A 15,043-nucleotide genomic window follows, 5' to 3' on the forward strand; every position below is an offset into this window, starting at 1 on the left:
AAACTTTCCTTTGCAAAGCAAAACCAAGCAGCTTCTCTGGTTCCTTTTGGGAAGAAAACTAAGTGTAACAGTTCAATTCTGAAACACACCTCTCCAGGTTCTGAGTGTGTCCAGTATCTTGTACAGCAGCACAATAATTAGTATTCAAAACTTCCCTAGACCATTTTGAAACAGGAATTAAATTTCAGCCCAATCTTACTGCTTTGGCACAGAAAACTGCTCCAAAGGGAGCCTACAGAAACAAAAGGTATTTAAAAAAAAAAAAAAAAATTCCTCTGACTAGGGAAGCAAAAGAGATGCACAAACCCACAGAAATTATGCCATTTCTTCTGACCAGCTCCACTGACCCTTTTCAGAGGGATGAGAAAGGACATATTATAGGTGAATTCTATTTGATTTATGTGAATACAAGCAGAACAATCAGCTAGTGCTAAAACAGAAAAAGCCTCAAAGAGCTTAAGGGAAACACTGGGATGGTGGAACTGAAAGGAGGTGAAGAATAAACAAGCCATGATCTGAGACTCAAAGGGCAGAGTACCCGAAACTGCGGCCAAGCCTGGGGAAGAGCTTCCCTTACCACTGGAGCTCTCCTTCTCCACTGTCACTGCCATTCCCAGAGCACTTTGTACAGCCGGGCACAAAGGTTACAGATGGCTGAGCACAGTTTGGAGGCAGCCAAAGGCAGGAGTCCCTCCAAGCTCAGCTCTGTGTGCAAGAATGATCTGTGCAGTGCTGATTTGCACTCCCTGTGCTACATTGTTTGTTTTACAGTAACACTGCAACCATTTGTTTGGGTTCCTTTAAGCCCAGTATCCAACAGGAACAGGCCTACAGGAGTGTACTCTGTGTATACATCCTTCCCTCTGTCCTTGTCTCCAGATCTCCACTATCAATTTCCACTGAACTCAGGAAAACAGAGATCCCAAAATATGTAAGTACCCCTCTATTGTTAAAAATATTCATTTCTTAGAAGACAGATTTTTAATTCCTCTCCCACAAGCAATGTCCTGTTAAAGTAAGGATATGGGAAAAACAAAACTATCAGACACCAAAGGAGCCATGTAAGTGAACCAGAAAAGAAACAGCCTTCAAAATAAAATTCTACTGCTTGAAGCAGTGCTTACTCTTGAACACAATTTACAGTTATGTTTACTTTCTCACCTAACACTCTGATGTTACAGTCTAGTGAGCCTAATTTAGTAGAAACTATTCTAGAAAATAGATCTGCAGGCAACTAAATAAACTACAGCATTTAGACAGGGAAATCAACCTTACTTTTGTACGGGAAAGCCAAGTTCCACACAGGAGTTCTCTCAAGGCCCTCCCTTACACCAGTGGACGGCACTTGATTTAATTTCCAAAAGACATTTAACAAGATTCTTCAGAAAAGGTCCTTAAAGAAATTCAGCTGCCATGGCAACAACAGGCCTTGCATGGACAGGTTACCTGGGGAAGAGAGAGGAGACAAAGAGCAGACCAAGCGGTCATCTCTGACCACACAGGAAGGCCACCATAGGAACACAGGGCTTGGAGCAGAAGGTGTCCCCAAGGGGGTGGAACAAGATGATCTGTAAGGTCCCTTCCAAGCCAAACAACGCCGTGATACTGCAAGTGTGAGCTCTTCCATCTAGAGAAGGAGAATGCCAACACTGTGCTGATGGCACCAGGCTACTCTAGTAAGGCAGGACCAGCCCCAAAGAAGGGAAGAACAAACACAAGCTGCAGACAGCAGAGCTGGCAGGGAGCATTCAGTGAAGCTTAGAGTTACCCACAGAACCCCAACTTCACACAGAGCAATGGGCTGGCTCCCTGCTGAACATCCACACCCAGAGCACAGGCACGCACAGCTGAGTCAACCTGAACCTCCCACCTGAAGGATCCCCATCTCCAGGACCATTTTTCTCCAAAAGTATTCCTGCCACTGACCTTGCATCACCTCTGTCAACTCCTGACTCTGACAGCCTGACTTGATTCACTCACTGGGCAGAAAAACCTCCCTCCCAAGCAGAGGAGTTTGCCAGGTAGGGAATTCAGCTCCAGGGAAGGTCAAGCCAGCAGCAGCACAAAGGGAAGGGAGAGCTGTGCAGCTGTGGAGACACAGATCTCTCTCAGCTGAGGCAGGCTGGCAGAGCAGCTCAACCATCCTGTGCAATTCCACTAGCAGCAACCAGCTCATGTGGTCTTAATGAACAGATCTAGAAATTAACAATGCAAAACTGGCACACTGAGCATGCGTTTAAGGTGGAATTCATTACCCGTTTGCAAACGATGTTTCATTTCCCACTTATAAACACAAATATGTTGGTATCTTCCAGGTCCTTGGGGATTATAACCCTAAAAGCAGAGAGAGAAACCCTTATGTGGGGGAGAGCAAATAGATACTCAGCTTGTTATTTGATTTGGTTTCAAAAAACACCACCACATGCTATGCTCTAGTATGTAAAAATGTATCCAAGATTAATTGTTTTGATTTTTATTATTTTATTGTAGAAAAACATTTGACATTTAGGAACATTTCTGACACACAGGATAATCCCTGTGTAACTCTACAAAGAAATATCTTTTTCCTATGAGCTGAACAATCTGTCAACGCTGTTTTCATTCAGCTAACCTGCCAATATAATACAAGCCTGCTATTTGTAGAGTTACAGAATATAAACTCACTAGATTTATTTATAGAATAAATAACATAGCTGCTGCTGAAACCTTGCACAGCAAAGAACACAGTTGGCTGGATGTTGCTTTCTAGTAAAACGTTACTTTTGGGAACCACCTGAAACAACCTGCCCTTCAGCTGAAGGGGGACAGGCTGAAGAATTCCACCTCCTGCTCCTAATTCTGAAAGAAATGATTAATAAATGATTAAGAACTGCGTGACTGGAGCTCACAATACACTCCCACATCAAGCGCTCATGTCTAATAATACTTACAACTGTGGCTGAGAGCCTGTCCCACCACACCTTTTTGTGTCTCTAAAGATCCAATTCCCCGCAGGGCAGGATGAGCAGCAGGGCAGGATGAGCAGCAGGGCAGGGACTGGGTGCTGGGAGCCTTGCCCAGCCAGTGCTCCCAGCTCTGGGTACAGAGAGCAGCACCCACCAAAGTCACAGGCCTGAAGGCATGAAAAGCCTTGTATCTGCACCACTTGTACTGCATATGGAATTATCTGCATTTATAAATAGGCATTTTCTCCTCACATATTCCAATTAAGGCAGAGTTACCAAATTTACCAAGTTCATGTTGAACCTACAGCTCAGAACAGGACACAGGTGACACTGTTTGGGCCCTGATGGATCTCTTGTCCGAGGCATGCTGCTATCTCAAGCGCACTGTTATCATTAAAAAGCATTTTCCAAACTATAAAATGCCTGCAGGGATGCAAACAAGGAAATGTGGCAAAGCCAGGAGCACAGTTCCTTCAAACCACAGGGAGAGCACCCGAGTTCCTGGGTGTTCTCTCACAGTGACACACAAGCTGTCAAGTGCTGCAACCATTGCCTACAGTCAGACTTTCAACGGGACATGTCAGAAATTAAATCAGCAAGTTGCTACAAAATCCCAACTAAGGACAAGATTCCCTCTGCAGTTCCTTCCCTTCAGCAAGCTGAAGGTGAGTTCTGCCTTTAAAAAAAAAAAAATCACAGTGCACCTTCACAAAACAACACTTATTTTTGAAAGTGTATTTTCAGACTGAGAAGTTGCAAGAGGGTCATAGCAACGCTCTCTAAACCACTTATTTTCTAAGGGAACAAAGAAATAGGTTTCTGTGTTCTGATCACATATTGAACACCCACACCAACAAAACTACATCAGCACAGAAAAGCAAAATACTGCATATCCCCAGATGCCCTGGGTAGAAACAACAAAACAATTATCTGCTGATGAACTCAAACTTTGTAGGATTTCCCTTTCTTCTCCAAGAACAAAAACCAACTCTACTCCTGTTTTTAACCAAATGAGCAGACACAGTGGCACTGCAAGCAAGAGATGACAACGTGCAATTGGAGTTTCAGAGCTCCACTGATAAATGAGAGTGACTACAAGTAAATCCCCAAAAGTGTAAAGAAAGCAGGAAGTATCTTGCAGTCGTGGGCTGGCATTTTAAGTCCTGAAGTCAATACAGCAGCTTTAGATAAGGCACTTCCTTATCTTGGCACCAGATTCAGCATCACCTTCTGGGTTTGACTCCAAGCACTGGAAGCCCGAGCCTCATCCCAAAACTCCAAGGTGCAGCACGGAGAGATCCCAGAGAGGCCAGTCAGCCATTCAGCAGTGCTGCATCTGAATTCTGGCTTTAACATTCCTCCACAGCTTCAGTAGAGTTTGCCTCTTTCAGTATGTCTTGTGGTAACTACAGATCTGGAACGCTGCAATTCTCAGCAGGGTGTGAGAGGCTTTTTTTTGTGCATGTCACCAGAAAACAAACCACAATGTTACCGTAAAGGCATGGGCTCATCCCAGTAAAAGGACTCTTCTTAGAAAGTCATCACAATTCAGCGTTTCTCTCACTGAATCCTTACACTTCTATGGCCTCACTTGCCTAGTAGAATGTTATTTAAATTACCAGTATTTAGCCAACTTGTACCAGAGCATGTCTTTGCAACCAAGGGAAAGAAACGAGAGATTCCACAGTCACCAGCACAAACTCGAGGTACGTGTTGTTCTTTCAAATCAAAAATATTCACTTGTTGAGTTTCTGACTACCCCAAGGAAAAAAATTTGTCAATGTATCCAAATATGAGCTGTAATAATGTTCACAAACCTTCTCACCTTCTCAACTCTCAAAAGGTGCACTGCAGTTGCAGAAGTCACCTACAAGTCTGCACAACATGAAGGGCAGGCTAAGGACAGGGACAGGAGCTGACAAGCTCAGAGCACCCAGCCACGGCTCCAGTACCAGGGTTTCAGCTGCCCTCACAGCTTCAGACCACAGCATACTGGGTGTGGACATTTGGCCAGAAATGCTGTCCCTCAGTCAACTAGTCAACTCTAGCACTCTGTAAAATGTCAGGAAGCACCAGAGACCGTGGGCTGCAGTCCTCTGGACACAGGGGCTAGAGATGAAGTGCTCTGAACCTCCAGAACTGGCACTAACTGTTCACCCAGCTTCAGAAAAGCTTTGTTGCCACTACCCACTCCCACTGTTGTAAATCCACATCCATCAGCAGCACCAACATAGAATTCCAGCTGCACACTCTCTATTGAGCAGCCAGTAAAAATTACATCCTCTCAGATTAATCACAACCCTGAAGTCAGCCGCCCTGCTCCAGCTCACCAGGAAATCCTGCTGCATCACGGGTTGGCGTTTCATTTCAAAACTCTCTGCACCCTTATGTGTATTTTCTCAGGCTTTCCAACAAAAAGTCATCAGAGTTGAATCAGAAAGAAAACAAAAAAAAAACCATAAAGAAAGAATAAACTGGCTTCTAATTCTGTAATAGGAAAAACTTCTTCACAGGGTCAGAACACCTTTTGACAGACAACCTGCACACTGCCTTGTGGCCCAGTGACTTCTTCATGGCTGGATGGGTTATACTGTAGAAACACCCATCAAATAACCTCGCTATAGCACTAGACAAGACCAAACTGCTTTGGATCCAGAGAATCTGCATTGATCCTTCTCTCACACCACTCCTTCTTCACTAGTGTAATAACATGGAAAAGTTACTGAACCCAGACATTAATGTCATCCATTCCACTAAACGCAGGAGTTTAAGAACAGTTGCATCGGTCATGTGACCTGGAGAAGGTTTTTCATTCCTTAACAACCTCAACAATAGATGCTATCACTAGACTAACTCTGTGCAGCTACAGAACTATGTGGAACACAACTGAAATAATCAGTACTTACAAAGAAGCTCAATTTAGTTTAATTAAACTCACAGTTGTCTTCCCAGAAACTAAGTTTTTTGACACTGGTATTGGCAGTCATGTCCCTTTAAGTTGCTCTATGGACACTACAACTATTTTCTTTCTCCCAAGTCACACTTCGTCCCAACCACTGCTCACACTCCCTGCTCCATCCCAGGAACACAGGGAAAGCAGAGTGCGGCTGTCCACCACTTCCCAGCATGGGCCAGGTACCCAGTGACCAGCACCCATCACCGAAGCCTTCCACTCCTCCAAGCACAACCTTTGCTATGTCTGAGCCGAGCAGCGCAGGACCCCAACCTGGTTTTGTGCCTCTCCCCCCCGCCCAGCACCGGTCAGAGGGCACCGCCTGCACTTGGCCGCTCCCGGAGCCATGGATCCCTGGATCCCGGCTCCGGTCGTGCTGCCCCCGGGGCTCAGCGCGCTGCTTCTCCCACTCAAAGCTCGGGGCAGCCCCACGACTGCGTGACACGGCTCTGTGCCCCGGGCCAGCCAAGGGGCGGCCGCTCGCCCCGGTGCCACCGCACTGGGAACTCGGGGATGAGCAACAGGAGCGGCGGGCGGGGGTCCCCGGCCCCGGGGCTGCACCCCGGCCTGGCCCCCCTGGATTCGGGCCAGGCGCTCGGGCGGCCCGGGTGCTCCAGTGGGCCGGGTCCCGGCGGCGGGCCGGGCCGGGCCGGGCCAAAGGCGGGTCGGGCCGCCCACCGGCTCCCGGAACTTTCCCTCCTCCGCCGCCGCCCGGGGCCGGCCGAGGGCCGCCGCCACCGAGCCCCGCGCGGCGGAAGCGCCACCCCCGCTCCGCCCGAGCATCCCCCGTCGCCCCCGCGGGCACGCCGCGGCCGCCGCCACCCGGAGCGGGGCGCAGGCCCGGCGGCGGGGGAGGCCGGCCCGGCTCGGCCCCGCGCCCCCGGCAAAGCCCCGTCGGGGACAATGAGATGGCGGCGAAGAGCGCCGCGCCCGGGGGACCCGTTGCTCCGGCAGGAGCCGCCCCGCCCCGCGCCGCCTCCTCTTCCCTCCCCTCCCCTTCTCCTCTCTCCTCGCACGGGCAGCGCCCGCTCCCGGCCCGGCCGCCGCGGAGACCGAGCGAGCGAGCGAGCGGCCCCGGCCCCGCTGCCCCCGCCCCTCGCGCCTCCATCTTGGATCGGCGCCTCCCGCGCGCTCCCTCCCCGCGCGCCGCGCTCACCTCGGGCCGCGCCGCGGCGGCGCCCCGGGAGCGCCCCGGGAGCGCTGCGGGAGCGGCGGCGGCGCGCGGGGTCCGGCGGGCGCGGGCCGGGGCCGGGGCGGCGGCGCTGGCGGGGCCCGCGCGGGGCTCAGCGGGGCCGCGATCCTAAACCGCCACCTGGCGGCATTTCCGACCCGCCACGGCGCAGCCGCCCCGCGCGCCGGGCGCGCAGCGCCCCCTGCCGCCCGCGCCGCCGCACCGCGCGCGCCCGGCCCCGCGCCGCCGCGCCGCGAGGGGAGGAAGGGGCGGGAGCGGCCCCGCCCCGGCGCGCGCGGCACGCGGGAAAACGTCTTTCGCGCGGAAACGGCCGCGCGTGCGCCGCGCGCCCACGAGCACCGCCTGGGGGGGGGGGGGGGGGGCGACTGTCGTGACAGAGCGGGGGCGCGCCCCGGGCCCAGTGAGCCGGCGGGGACAGGGACGCTGGCGGTCTGTCGCGACACAGCGAGGGCCGGGCGCAGTCTCCGTGAAAGCGGCGGGGACAGGGACACCGGCGGGGGAAGGGGGTCGTGACTGTCGCGACAGAGCAGGGGCGAGGGCCCAGCGTGGGCCGAAGCGCCTTCCCAGCCCGCGGCGGTTCCCCGGCGGCCGGAGGGATGGGTGGGCCCCGCGGCGCCGGGGCGGTGGCAGTGGCAGTGATGTGCGCGGGGCCGAGCGGGGCCGGCGCTCTCCGCCATGGCGGGGGCGGGCGCGGAGGGCGCGGCGCGGCGAGGACCGAGCCCGGGCAGCCACCGCCCTTCGCCCGCTCCTGCCCGGAGGGGCTGTGCTGGAGCCGCTGCCGGGGTTCCCATGGAGACGCCCCGCGTCCTCTGAGGAGTGCCCTCTTATCGGCGACAGTTGCCAGCCATCGCGATTGGTGCCGCCCTCCTCGCACCGCTCCCGGGCTCGGTCCCTTTGCAGGCGGCTATCCCCTCCTGCACAGCCCGCACGCACCGCTGGCTGCCAGGGGTTGCAGATTGTTGGGAGAGGATCCAAAGCAGTGAGCGAGGTATCTCTAATCTCGACCTGTCATCTGCTGTCGTGGACCCGAAGGTGCCGTCTCGTGCTTCACCCCATTGTAATGTACCTCTTAAAACCTTTCTTACATCTAACTGAGCTGTTCTCCTCGTTTCCTGTGCTATAGAGGACTATATTTCAGTGTTAATGTGTGCTCTGTTCTTTCCCCCGTGCCTGGAATTGCGATCTGAAGGGGTTTGTTCAGATAAGCGTTTTTGGAATGGGAAGTTTGCAGGCAAAGTGGCTCTTCTCCCAAAATCATTCACAAAAACACTTAATGCAAGTGTTGCTGCTGCAGAGGTGGGAGCTTTAGCAGGCAACAGGCATGAATGGAGAAATTAGAAAATAGTATTTTTTCATGGAAATGGACGCATATGGAGCCCGTATTCAGCAAGAGAATAAAGAAAGCAAGGGGAATTAAACGTATATCCCATTAAATGTGATTGCTTCAGTGAGCTAGCACAAACAGAGGTCGTTTTTTGGGTAGCAAAATATTATCAGGAGTTCACTGACAACTGGTCGGACTTTAGGGTTTGTATTCAGTGAAGGTTGTACTGGCTCTTCCTTCAGGCTGCTGGACGTGACTCAATTAATTTGAAGACACGGGATACTGGTTTGTTGGTTTGTATATAATGTTTGCTCTTGTGCCTAAGTGCTAAAAACTCCTTTCATGTAATTGCTCCTTCATTTTCTTAAATACCTTTTGCTATTCATTAAATTTTAATAAAGACTTGAGTTTCTTTGCATGTATTTTTAATCAAATTGATTTATGTCAATCTGGCTAGAAAGAGAAGGTACTCATACACCACATGAGTGTAGATCCCTTGGGATGTGCAGTTGCATGAAGTATGAAGCACCTAAGGACCTCCAGGTGGTTTAATGGTGCTGAAACAGGGCTTTAGGAGATTTTCCTGCACCTGATAAGGAATCAAAAGAAAACCGCTTATGCTGAGAAGTCAGTGCACACGAGTACTTAGTGAAGGTGGCATGAGTTCAGTCGGTCCCGTGGGTTTCCGGGGTGGGTGGGTCTTTCCTACGTGTGATATTCAGGGAGAATTGTCAGTCTGTAGTTATCCTGTAGAGACTGCTCACAGCCCTCTGGTAATCTCAGCCTGATCCAGTCAGGATTGGGGGATTTTCCACAGAAGAGGCAAAGGAGCATTCCTGTGGGGCCTGTCTTTCAGAGCGCAGGGGTAGCTGACTTATTCCTGACTCCCTATCCATGGCTGGAATTGCCGTGTCTGTGAGTCTTTCAGAATAACACCTCAGTAGCCTGACTGATTTTAACCAGTCTGGCAGAAAATGAGAGTATTTTTCTGTGAGTTTATTGAAGATTGGTGGTTAGAATCACCAGACTTCAAAGCCATCATTCCTTCAGGCACAGGAGAGGTCAGGCTCTGACCCCCAGCAGTCTGGGGGCAGATAATCACCTATTTCTACCTGACTAACCATGTAGATTGCAGTGATTGAGGCAGGAAAGGAGGGGAGTATTTGAGGTTTTTTTCTTTTAAAAGAGTCGTGCTTTGTATTCTATCGATGATCTGTGCCATTTATTGAATATACAGTGATTATTTGTTCCCCCAAGGGAAAACAGGGTTCACACTTGGCAGTCAGTGATTTCAATGAGCTCGTAATTTAAATGGGTGTCCCAGGCTGAATTGGGAATGTTTGTTCTGTTATATAACTTGACAATTTTGCATAGTGCTTAATCTTCAGCCTTGTATTAAACTTCATTCAAAATCAACTTGTGTTTTAATAGAAAATGCAAATAAGCCACGTTGTTTCCAGATATGAAGGAAAAATAAAAGCTTCATGTCACCTCCACAAAAGGCACGGGCAGAAAGAGAAGTAGCAAGTTGTCTGTATAGGCTGTGCTGATTTCTGTCTATTTTAAATTTGTGTCAGGGGCACACATAATGGATCTGGGATGTGTCCTAATCTCAATCTCTATGGAAAATCTCACTGGTTAAGAAAAGCAAGGTCACCAAAGACTACAAACAAATGTACTGTGGGAGGGTTGGCATCGCATTTGTCATACACTCAGTATTTAGTTGGGAAAATGAAATTTTCGGGTAAGCATTCCTGGTTTGGGGTTTTCTTTGTTGTTGTTGTTCTTTATTACGTCCCATCTCCTGCCTTTCACACGTGTTTGCCCTTCCACTTTCCAGACTCCCGGCTGTTCAGGTTCCGAGCTGAGCAGTCCTGAGGGAGCAGCTCTGTGCAGAACAGCCATTTTGAGCTACGTGCTCACCATCTATTGTTTTCCTCCAGAGAGATCCCTGAACACATTGCACAGGTCCAGTGCTACATTTGCAACTGTTGTGTTGAATTTGCAACTACCCGTTGAAAGAAAATGTAATCTAATGCCGGGAAGCAAAAAAATTACCGTTGTATGCTCATGGTAACAAATGAGCTATTTCGGTTTTGTTTTCAGAACAGTTGCAGCGTTTACTCAGCTGTTTCTTAACGAAATGAATGAGGTTACCCAGTGCGCTACTGACACTCTAATAATAATTCCTATTGTCCACTTTTGTCGTCTTTTCCTCCTACTTTATTCATGATCCAGTATGTTGTGCCTTAAAGCAAGAAGGTCCTAATTTTTTTAAGGCTGCAAGGCATAACTGTGGATTGTAACACAATGAAAACGCTAGTTAGGAAAAGCTGTGCAGGTGAAAAATCACTGCCTTCCTGGGCTCACTCAGTGCGGTTTGCATTTGCACGTTAAAAGATTCGGAAATGAACAATTTAACTGGAGGAAAAGTGAAGGTAGCAGGTGAGCCCGGGGCAGATTTCTGGCAGGTGTTGGTAAATGTTTGATGGGTTGTTTGAAGTGCCCGCTAGCACAGTTGATACTCAGCTCTATTTACTCTCCCTGGCGTTCAGCTGCTCGTTCTCAAGTTCCTTGCCCAGTAAGCTGCCCGTGGACACCCTGGAATGTTCTCCACCATGCAGGGGGTGCTGGGCGTGCTCTGGCGCTGGCTGGGTCGGCAGCAGAAAAACGTGAACAGCAGTGCTGGGCAAGGCCTGCTGAGAGACAGGGGGGACTCGAGAGGGTCCTCAGCCCCTGGTACTTGTGCGGGTCCTGCTGCTCCTTCCTCCAGAGCTGGGACTGGTCCCCGCCCGTGTCCCCACTCCCGTCCATCCCTACGAGGAGAGCAGGGACTCGGCTGCAGCTCAGTTGGGGTGTAGCAGGGGGTTAATGAACACTCAGCCTGTGAGGAAAAAGGCAGACTGTCCCATTCTCATGTAAATTAATTTGCCAGAAACACCGGCAGCGCTTGGCTGTCACAGATCACAGGCACAGAAAACAGCACGGCTGAACCTGGCCACGGTATTTTCAGTGTTTCTGTGAGGAACTATTGCCCGCACTTTACCATTGCCTTTGGACCCGTGTTCTCCCTGACAACCCGCTGTCCTGGCATCCAGCCATTGTCCAGCAGTCTTGCACCGCCAGGACCCCCAGGAACGCTGCGGTCCTCCCTGGGGACAAGGACTGTCTGTACCCATCCCGCGGTGCCACTGCAGGGGCCAAGCTGCTGCTGCTGCTGCTGCTGGCAGGGCTCGGCTCCGGGGGAGGGATCTCCGGGCCGGGAGGATGGGTCCTCCCGGGCTCCCTCTCCTCTGCAGCCCGTGGGGCAGCACAGCAGGCACGGCAGGGTGGATTGGCTTGTTGTCGAGCTGTAGGAACCTTATGCTCGCAAACCACCACTTGTTCTTTGGATCAGTTCCCTCAGTAATGCTGGGAGATGGCTGGGGAGTGGGTTTGACAAGATGCCACTGATTGCTTTCTCTCCATCTAAAGGGTTTGAGCCTTCCTTGGGTTTTACTTTCTGTGCCGAGATGGTTGTAACCTTCCCTGCTGGTACCTGAGAGCACCTGCTCTTTCTATCTAGACAGCCCATCGAAGATGTAGATGATGAAGAGGTGTTTTCCCCCTCTGCCTTGGGATCGAATGTCTCTGTCACAGGTAAGGTCTGCACAGGTTTTATTTGCTGGGGTGAAGAGAAGGCAGGGAAGGTTTCATTGCTCCTGCTGCCTCTTCACTTGGAAGGCTCTGCACCGATGGTGTGAAAACAGTCATTCAATGACTACCCCTGCCCGAATTAAACATCTGCCCCACCCCGCACGAATCACAGGCATTGTTTGTGTAGTGGGAAACGGCCAAGGAGACAGAAGGGTTTAACACTGTCACAGCGGGGTTCAAAGATGTGTTGCCATCCATATGCAAACTGCTGACTTGCCCGGGGGTGCTCCCTATTTCCCTGTGTTACTGACACCTCCTCCAGCCAAATTTCTCCTGTAATCTTGTAACACTGGCAAGCAATTAACAATAATGCATAATTACAGGGTAAAAAGCTTAGCAAGAGAACTTTCTCATTAGAATACACTAGGATTCATGATGCATACCATACATAATGACAAAACATGTTATTTTCAAAAATTAGTGACTAAGGTGAAGTGCCATGATTGACTTTTAAGGAGATCCAAATGGCTCAGCCATCAAAGGTATTTAGCAGTAACTCAGTGGAAAATTAAAGCAAAACCAAGAAGAGGCTACTAGTACTTGGATTTGGTTGACAAAAACAGCTTGTAAACACTAAAAGCACTTACATCCTAATGAATCTCTCACTATTCATTAAATAACAGTGTATCTCCATTTTTTTTTCCTTAAGAGCAGGGCATTTCTCTAAGGAAATGGATACGTCTTCCCAAAAATACCCAGTCAAAAAGCGAGTGAAAATTCATCCCAACACAGTAACAGTGAAATACACCTCTCATTATCCACAGCCAGGAGAAGAGGGATGTGAGGATGTTAATGAAGATACTGGAGTATTTATGGAGGATAATCCTAAGAGAAGACTACTGAATGATGGGAAAAAGAGAGAAAAGACTTTTTTCGGTACAATAGACACCAAGCCAGCACAACTGCCAAAACCTGATGAGGTTGGAGAATCTCAGCACTTTCCTGAAGGAAATGTACTGCAGTCCAGGAGAACATGGGCAGTCCTTTTTGGGTCTGCCGTGGCTCACGGATGTGTGGCTCTGATCACGAGATTAATTTCTGACCGTTCCAAAGTGCCATCTCTGGAGCTGATTTTCATCCGCTCGGTCCTGCAGGTGCTGTCCCTCTCTGCTGTGTGCTACCACCACGAGCCTCCCTTCGGCCCCAAAGGCTACAGGCTCCGGCTGTTCCTCTACGGGGTCTGCAATGTCATCTCCATCACCTGTGCCTACACATCCTTCTCCATAGTGCCCCCCAGCAATGGGACCATCATGTGGAGGGCCACCACCACAGTGTTCAGTGCCATTCTGGCTTTTTTACTCATAGATGAAGGAATGGCTTATATAGACATGGTCACTGTCGTTGGCAGTGTGTTCGGCGTTTGTCTGGTCATGATCCCCAACATTGTTAAGGAGGAGAACTCTTTGCTGAGCACCTGGAAGGAAGCTTTTGGCTATACCATGACTGTCATGGCTGGTCTGACCACTGCCCTCTCCATGATAGTCTACAGGTCCATCAAAGACAGCATCAGCATGTGGACAGCGCTGTTCACCTTCAGCTGGACGGGAACAGTGTGGGGAGCGTCCACCATGTTCCTGCTCCAAGAGCCAATCGTCCCGCTGGACGGGGAAACCTGGAGCTATCTCCTTGCCATCTGCCTGTGCTCCACTGCAGCCTTCCTGGGGGTCTACCACGCCCTGGGCAAGTTCCACCCCGCTCTGGTGAGCACTGTGCAGCACCTGGAGATCGTCATCGCCATGGTCCTGCAGCTCCTTGTGCTGCGCATCTTCCCAGGCACTTGTGATCTGATTGGGGCAGTGCTTATTTTGGTGAGTGTTTTTTTCCTTGCGTGTTATAAGCTCTCCTGGAAGGATTTAAGAAGGCAAGATTATCAGGAGATTGTGGATTCGTCCATTAAATGAATGTCAGTTTTGAATGTCTGATTCTGGCTGTGACCATGTGGAAGTAACTCCTTTCAACTCCTGTGTCCGAGCGTAGTGGCCAGGCCCTCTCTCTGCCATTTCACTTCTCAGCTGATATAGCAATGTTGGTATTTCCAGGCTCCCGTGCCAGGTGGATTTGTTCTGCTGCACACAACCACTGACATTTTGTCATACCCAAAAGAGTAGCACACAGGGTGCACGGCCAGCACAGGCTGGCCCACTGAAATGCGGGCCAAGCTCTTCCTGACCTTCTCTGGATAAAGCAATACAGAGGGACTCAAAAGTGACTCTCGTTCATGTGCTCTGTGGTAGTAGGAAGATGAGCAGCAAAACACTAAAACAGTCACCCGAATTGTCATTTCCTCTGTAATGCTTCTTAAGCTTTGGCTGTCATATTCTAAATGGAGCAATGCTAAATTTCTGTGGCTAGAACTTGCATTTCCTGCACGTATAAAGAAGAAGTCAGTAAAGCTTTTTGTGCTTTGTGGTTAAATTTCTGTCTGAAACAATGTAGGAATCTCAGATGTCCTGTGGGGGAAAGAGAGCACCAAAAGCTGAATCTCCAGTTGTGCCACAACTGTGAAAGGTCCCCAGGAACTGTAAGGTCCATGACAGATTAAAGATCTAGCCCTGAAGCAGACCAAAATCCCTCCTATGGAACCACTTTTTCTAGAGGAGTTTTTTACTATTATCCAGGGGAGGGGAAAAAAGGGAGAAATAAAAGAATGCATTTGAGATGGAGGTGTGAGCAGCATGGTAAAACCGACCAGCCTGGCAGGATCAGTGACTGACAGGGTGCTTGGGTACCAAAACTCCAGTGAGACATGGGATTTGCAAAGAGTCCCAGGGCTTTATGGGTCCAAATAGTATTCCTGGCCACGCTAATGTGTGGCCGTAAAGAGAAAGGCCAGCATCTGTGTCCAATGGGCTCTGTGCCAACCAGGCCCTGCAGGCACCTCCCACTGCAGCTGCCTGTGCCTGTGTTGTGGGACATGAGCGTTTTCTGAGAGA

The 15,043-nt window shown here is 50.2% G+C and overlaps 2 protein-coding genes across 10 annotated transcripts in view; one reads left to right on the forward strand and one right to left on the reverse strand.

Moving 5' to 3' along the window:
* The window catches only part of STAG1 (stromal antigen 1), a 177,267-nt gene extending 170,156 nt beyond the window's left edge, over positions 1-7,111 (reverse strand). The window contains exon 1 of one of the 2 annotated variants that reach the window (XM_032120069.1): positions 7,055-7,111. The gene's annotated coding sequence lies outside the window, so the exon portion shown is untranslated. Of the gene's footprint in view, positions 1-2,255; positions 6,486-7,054 lie in introns of those variants that run through there. The other variant, XM_032120068.1, reaches the window with a different exon arrangement.
* A 349-nt stretch (positions 7,112-7,460) lies between these two features.
* Positions 7,461-14,525, forward strand: SLC35G2 (solute carrier family 35 member G2). Of its 8 annotated transcripts, none has more exons than XM_032119214.1 (3): positions 7,461-8,122; positions 11,980-12,053; positions 12,765-14,525. In XM_032119214.1, exon 3 carries the CDS (start codon positions 12,782-12,784, stop codon positions 14,009-14,011), a length of 1,230 nt encoding a protein of 409 aa, XP_031975105.1. In that variant the 5' UTR covers positions 7,461-8,122; positions 11,980-12,053; positions 12,765-12,781; the 3' UTR covers positions 14,012-14,525. The 8 variants fall into 8 exon arrangements, with proteins under 8 accessions (XP_031975105.1, XP_031975110.1, XP_031975106.1 ...); XM_032119219.1 differs by having other exon boundaries at positions 7,949-8,147; positions 12,760-14,525; XM_032119215.1 differs by having other exon boundaries at positions 7,975-8,122; positions 11,889-12,053; positions 12,760-14,525.
* Positions 14,526-15,043: the final 518 nt, after the last annotated feature.

This window comes from Corvus moneduloides, chromosome 10 (genome assembly GCF_009650955.1).
Source record: "Corvus moneduloides isolate bCorMon1 chromosome 10, bCorMon1.pri, whole genome shotgun sequence".
In the NCBI taxonomy this organism is placed as follows: Eukaryota; Metazoa; Chordata; class Aves; order Passeriformes; family Corvidae; genus Corvus; species Corvus moneduloides.